This window comes from Mercurialis annua, linkage group LG2 (assembly GCF_937616625.2).
Source record: "Mercurialis annua linkage group LG2, ddMerAnnu1.2, whole genome shotgun sequence".
Lineage (NCBI taxonomy): Eukaryota > Viridiplantae > Streptophyta > Magnoliopsida > Malpighiales > Euphorbiaceae > Mercurialis > Mercurialis annua.
This window is the reverse complement of record NC_065571.1, coordinates 41,066,364-41,073,021: the sequence shown is the minus strand read 5'-3', so window position 1 is coordinate 41,073,021 and position 6,658 is coordinate 41,066,364. Positions and strand designations below refer to the sequence as shown.

The window sequence follows — 6,658 nt, the reverse complement described above, 5'->3', positions numbered from 1 at the left end:
TAGAGCGTCAACGATAATCACATCTATTATATTAGATACCATTGGTTTGTCATCATTTTTTGAATCATGTACATGCTCATATGTTAAATAAATGTGTAATAAATTGACCTATAAAGTGGCTACAAAATCATAGAAGTCTTTTATAGGAAATTCTCATTATCTCATATTGGTTTGGTTTAGAAACTTATTGTACTTTTTAAAAGTGTATTAATATAAACACCAATTTGAAAAAGAAAATGATATACGAGGGTCAAATTTAAATTTAAAATATAATTAAATGTCTAGTTGATACAAGGGACAAACATTAAGGCAAACTTTCACATTCAAATTTGCAATTCTTTCCCAAATGGACTAGTAGTTGATCATCACGAGCCAGGTCCTTTATATAGTTTGATAGTTTCCTCATCCGCGTCTAATAAATTTCAAACCCATGCAATTTCAAACCCATGCAATATTACCGGCTATAACCAGTCAACATCCGGTGACTGTTACTTTTTTTTATCTTTCGTGTAGACTGTCATAACATTTCCCCTTTTTCCTCCCTTTTTCCCCATTTTCATTTCAAATTTCTATTTCAAAACCCTTCATGTCTGATTTTAGGTCAAGTCTTAATTATTAATTTAAGCTTTACAGTATTTAGAAATGTCCGCAGTAGAAGATTCATGGGAGAGATTAGTCCGGGCAGTATTACGGAGCGAAAGAACTCGATTAGATGCGCTTGGTCGCCCCGTCGCCGGCGGCGGCGGCATTATGGGGTATGTACCGTCTTCTCTCGCGAATAATCGAGACATTGATGCTATTCTTAGAGCAGCTGATGAAATTCAAGACGAAGATCCTAACATCTCTAGAATCCGTAAGATTTTCATATTATTGTATCTTTACTTCGCTTATTGGTAGCTCAATGATTTGGTCTATAGTAGTAACAGTAGTAAATTAGGTTTATGTAGCTTTGGATATTTTTGCAGCTAAAATTGGGTCAGTTTTAACATTGCTCTGTTTATGTTAGTTAGTTATATAGCATTATCAGTTGTAAATTAGGGTTTTTAGCTCCTATTTAATTGAAAAAAACGCCTTTGTTTCTTTCTTTTCTGTTTTAATTTTTTTGTAACAGTAAATGATGCAGTATAATGTTTATAAGAGTTCTGATGTGAACAATCAGATGATGTTTTGCTGTTATCTTACTTGCAGTATGTGAGCATGCTTATTCACTTGCGCAAAATCTGGATCCAAATAGTGAAGGAAGAGGAGTTCTACAATTCAAGACTGGTTTGATGTCTGTCATTAAGGTGTAGTTTCAGCCTGTAAATATTTTTCAGCTTTTATTATATTTATAAGGGTATAATAAAAACTTTTCTTTGGGTTTTTCCTAAGTCCTAATAGATTAAGCTTGTCGGTTTTGACAAAATTATGTGTTTACATGTGTAGTTGCTTTTCTTTGTTATAATGGGGTAGCTGTAGCTTTGTTCTTAGTGGGAAGCTTTCGTTTTTTAACAAGGCTAGTTCCTTATAGTCGTACTTATCAAGTGAAGCTTAGAAATGGAATTGATCGATGTAGGAAAAGGGCTAGGGTTTTATTATTAATATCTGTTGTGGTCAATCTGTTATCATCTTATGCTGTATTGGCCGCATGCATGTGCTACCGTGAAGTTCTTTTACTAATAATTTTGATTGCATATCATCACAATTTTGCGGTATGACTAAATGCTAGCATCATTTGCTTGTAGGTCTAACAATTTATGCTCTTTTAAGAAAATAAACAAACTGGTAAGGACAATACACCTTGGTTTGCAAAAAGATTCTGTAGCATGCCTGCGATTTTGGTAATTAATTGAATGTGAAATAGGAAAAATTTGATTTCAAACCAGGCTCTAGCAGCTTGAATGTGAGGAGAAATCTTTAGGTGTGGTTAAAAGAACAATCTATTTCAGCTTATGTAACTGTTTCATGTTGTGTATTGATATTCATATGGGATTGCAAAATCACATTTCTGTTGCATTAATTCTAATTATGATGCCATTTTCTTACAGTTCATGACATGTTAGCCTATTTATTGTATCTCTTATCATCAGGCATCTAGGTAATCCTGGTGGCAGGCATTATAGCTCTATTCTTTTTTCAGTTCCCTTTTTCAAAATGTGTATCTTGGATGAAAGACCCGCTCTTTTGAGTCATTAGCTAAATTTACTGAATGCTAGAATGGATTTAATAATTATCATGCATCTGGTGGTTCTTGAATTTATGATATAGTTGTTAATGTCTGGTTTTAGAAGTGTCCTAATATTTTGCTTTTCTTGTCCCTTTTAACAACTTTCAGCAAAAGCTTGCCAAGAGGGATGGTGGGACCATAGATAGAAGCCAAGATATTGCTCGCTTGCAAGAGTTTTACAAGACCTATAGAGAGAAAAACGATGTAGATAAACTACGAGAAGAAGCGATGAAGCTGAGAGAGTCCGGAACTTTCACTGGAAATCTTGGCGAGTATGTCTTAGGAATATAATCAAAGTCAAGACATTATATTTTGTTTTTAAATGCAACAGGAATGGGTTTCTTATTTAAGGATTAAAATTTGCTAAAATATTGCAAGTAGTTTGGAGCTGAATGGCAACAGTCATTCATGTATCAGTTAGATTTAAGTAGGATCTGATATGCATTTTCTGTATTATGTGCTGCCTTTTGTTTATTTATGTTCTAGATCTTCCCTTAATGATTATTATTATCCTTGCCTTGCACATTGAAGCAGTTTGCTTTTATTTTTTTCAAGGCACTAGTTATTAGATTTTGATTCATGTCATCATTATTTTTGTTTCCAATGAAGCAACTGAATATATATCTTATGAGAAAAAAAGAAGTTTGCTAAAGCAGGAATTGCATTATATCTCCCTCCCCTGTCCCCTTTACATCCTCTTCTTTCTCATTTCATGTTTGTTTGCTTGATTATGATTTTCCAATCTAGGTTGGAGAGGACCACAGTGAAGAGGAAAAGAGTTTTTGCAACTCTTAAAGTCTTAGGATCTGTACTCGAGCAGCTTACTAAGGAAATTCCCGAAGAGGTTGGTTCCACGGTCCTATTAAAACTAATTTTTTTTGTCAAGTACCATGCAGTGACTTATTTTTTTCTTTTCAATTAGGTATTTTTTTCCCTTTTTGAAGTATTTTTTTTTCTTTTTATGGTAATAAAGTGCAACTCCAATACAAAAATATGATTCATATATGAAAATTAAAATCAATAAATTTTAGAATATGTTATTTAAAAAGGCATCCACTATATGTGGAATTACTAAGTATGAAAATATTCAAAATGCCCTTGCGACCAGCCTCCATCAGAAATAGCAAAGTAGTAGTGTTTTGCATCAGCTAATTAAGTAAAGAAAGTACAACATTCTAGAAAGAGTAGACCGGAGTCGATCAGATCGTGTAGCTTTGTTTCTTGAATATTAATAAATTTTCTTGTGCTCTTTATCATTTACATCATGCAAGGGGGATAGTGTATTCATTTAGGGAGTGGGTTTTCCGTTTGAATGTTAAAGACGACATATCTAAAGTATAAATTTTACATGCATTTCAATTAGATGGATATTTTGAAAATGACATTATTTTCTTGGGCTTCATTCCTTTTTGTCCTTTCATTTGGTTCCCCCATTGCTTGGTTACGGTTCTAGTAAAAAGTTCCTTTTTATGTTGTGTATGGCTCTAGCAAGTAGCAAAGAGTGCTGCTTTTAGGTCTTTTTGTTTGGTATTTCCATCTGATATTTATTTCTTCTGATATTCTATTCTAGAACTGACCTTTTTCCTCTTGGTATAGTTCCGTCCATGCTTGCATAATGTATTCCTGCATATGTCTTCATCCTTTAAAATGAATGTTTTATCCTTTGTTATTTTATTTCTATGTGCAATTGTCATTTCACATATCCTTTTTTTTTGTTCTGTTCTTTTTGGGATTTATTTTGATTTAGTTGTTTTCATCCATATTGATGTCAAATGATTGAGAAACTTTATTTGATGCTTGTGATAATTGATGCAATTAATGTGTCTTGCAGCTAAAGAGGGTGATTGAATCAGATGCAGCAATGACTGAAGACCTAATTGCTTATAACATTATTCCGTTGGATGCTCCTACCATTACAAATGCTATTGTGGCTTTCCCTGAAGTATAATACATAGTTTCCCTTCTTCGTTTTCACCTTATATTCATGTTTTTTTTTTCTCTTTTTTTCAAGTACTGTTTATGGATTCTTCAACTTACCAAATTTATTTACAGGTCCAAGCAGCAGTGTCAGCTTTACAGTATTTCTCAGGCCTGCCGAAGTTGCCTGCTGATTTTTCTTTTCCTGCTACTAGGAATGCTGATATACTTGATTTTTTACATTGTGTGTTTGGTTTTCAGGTTTGCATTATTTTTCTATGTGATTTATGAGGCTTATCCTTTTTACTTGATCTTTTAATGTGTCTGTTTCAGGTGTTTACCATCCGTTTGTCTATTTTACATTGTATTTCTTCTTGAATTTCTGGTTCATGCTTTTACAGAAGCCTATTTTTGAAGTGTTTAAATCATTGTTATCGTCCTCTATGCAAAATGAATATAATCTGAAAAATTATAAATTGGTATAGGAACAGTTCTGCTGGCTTATTTAATTGGGCATGCGTCGGGACTTGATTTTTTTGATTTTATGGCTATGGATGAAAGAAGCTAACGTAGTGTAGTAGATTGTTTTTAGAAACTGAGGAGTTAGTGGGGTGTCTGATCTTCAGAACTATCTCAAAAAATGTATTGAGTTTCTTAATTTAATGATTTCTTGCTAATTCCTATATTTAAATTCTCTTTATTCTGAATACTTCTGTAATTAGTTTCATTATTTCAACCTTTTGACTTGCAAACTTCTTGCATGTAATTCTTGGATTCTATGACAATCAGAAAGACAATGTTTCTAATCAGCGGGAACATGTAGTTCACCTCCTTGCAAATGAACAATCGCGCCTTCGGACACCTGATGTAACTGAACCAGTACGTCTCATAATTTCATATTTTTTGAGGATGCTTAATCAGTTTAGGTGTGTTTTTTGTAATGTTTTCCTGTTCTATTTAATGTGGTAAGATTTTGCTTGTTTACCTTTTAGGGTTATATATACGTCTCATAATTTCATATTTTTTGAGGATGCTTAATTAGTTTAGGTGTGTTTTTTGTAATGTTTTCGTGTTCTATTAAATGTGGTAAGATTTTGCTTGTTTACCTTTTAGGGTTATATATCTGGATTTTCCTAATACTGTTAGTTCATATTCTTCATTTTATTTGGTGCAGAAATTAGATGAAGCTGCTGTGCAGAGGGTATTTGAAAAGTCATTGGAAAATTACATTAAATGGTGTAGCTATTTGAACATTCAGCCTGTGTGGAGCAAGTATAGGACTCGATTTATTTTCATTTACCCTCATGCTAAATGAAATGTCTCGCTTCTTTTAATTGACTGATGATGGTTGAAAACTAAAACATGAAAATGGCGTATTGCAGTTTGGAGTCTGTGAGCAAGGAAAAGAAGTTACTCTTTCTATCTCTATACTTCCTAATATGGGGGGAAGCTGCTAACATAAGATTCCTTCCAGAATGCTTGTGCTATATTTTCCATCATGTAAGTCAATCCAAAGAATTAATTATCATGTCTTTTTGGACTGATCTCTTAGTATGGTTGCACTTGGTCTGACTTGTTTTCTAGTTAGGATTTGTTTGCTTTATCTTTTCTACATTCTTGTCTAGCCCTAATGAAAATATTTTGATGCCCAGGTTGGCTTATTCTTTTTTCACCCTTATCTTATTTCTGTAATTCAACTTTTTATGAAAATATACCTGTTGCTATATCTTTAATGCTTGGCCATCTTTATTCTTCTCTTCTAAGTTTTAAAACTCACGAAAAAATTATGAAGGCACCATAAACTATAGTTGCTGTCCACATTCTTATGTTAATGTTTTAACTTTAAACTTGACATGCAGATGGTAAGGGAGATGGATGAGATTTTGAGGCAGCAATTTGCACAGCCTGCAAATAGTTGCAATTCTGAGAATGGTGTGTCGTTCCTGAATGAAGTTATTACTCCTCTTTATGAGGTTGTTGCAGCGGTAAGTTTTACCAGTTCATGTTGGTTTGTGACAGGCTACTAAGCTTTCTTTGACATTTTATTACAATTATGGTGTTTTTTCCTGTAGTGATATGATACAAACACCTTGTTAATATATATGTAATTGCATCTTGATTCTTGCTTATGTTTGCGGTTTGATTTATATATGATTATCTGCACAACACATAGGAAGCAGGAAACAATGAGAATGGACGAGCACCTCATTCTGCTTGGAGAAACTATGATGATTTTAATGAGTACTTCTGGTAAGATTTTTATCCTTTCTTTAATCGACTAGTATAACTTTAAATTTATCCAAATAAATTTAATTGGAATCAAGTATAAGTAATTCTTAGCTTGAAATGAAATGATAGATCAATTTGTAAAACAAGTAGAACAGAAGAATCTGACGGCTGCTATTGCAAAATTTCACTAAATTTGCCTTTTTGTTTCCTTCCACTCTAGTTAACTCTAATATATTGAATAAATATTGCAGCCAAGTTGATTAACTATATTTTGTTCTTTTAAAGTCAAACAACTAATGGAATTAC

The 6,658-nt window shown here is 32.9% G+C and overlaps 1 protein-coding gene across 1 annotated transcript in view; it reads left to right on the top strand.

Moving 5' to 3' along the window:
• Positions 1-499: 499 nt before the first annotated feature.
• The window catches only part of LOC126669886 (callose synthase 9), a 37,484-nt gene continuing 31,325 nt past the window's right edge, over positions 500-6,658 (top strand). The window contains exons 1-11 of the mRNA XM_050363523.2: positions 500-853; positions 1,189-1,286; positions 2,315-2,478; positions 2,954-3,050; positions 4,038-4,148; positions 4,259-4,384; positions 4,913-5,002; positions 5,298-5,395; positions 5,506-5,623; positions 5,983-6,108; positions 6,297-6,373. Of these exons, the coding sequence (XP_050219480.1) occupies positions 643-853; positions 1,189-1,286; positions 2,315-2,478; positions 2,954-3,050; positions 4,038-4,148; positions 4,259-4,384; positions 4,913-5,002; positions 5,298-5,395; positions 5,506-5,623; positions 5,983-6,108; positions 6,297-6,373 (1,316 nt within the window). The 5' untranslated portion in view covers positions 500-642. The remainder of the gene's footprint in view (positions 854-1,188; positions 1,287-2,314; positions 2,479-2,953; positions 3,051-4,037; positions 4,149-4,258; positions 4,385-4,912; positions 5,003-5,297; positions 5,396-5,505; positions 5,624-5,982; positions 6,109-6,296; positions 6,374-6,658) is intronic.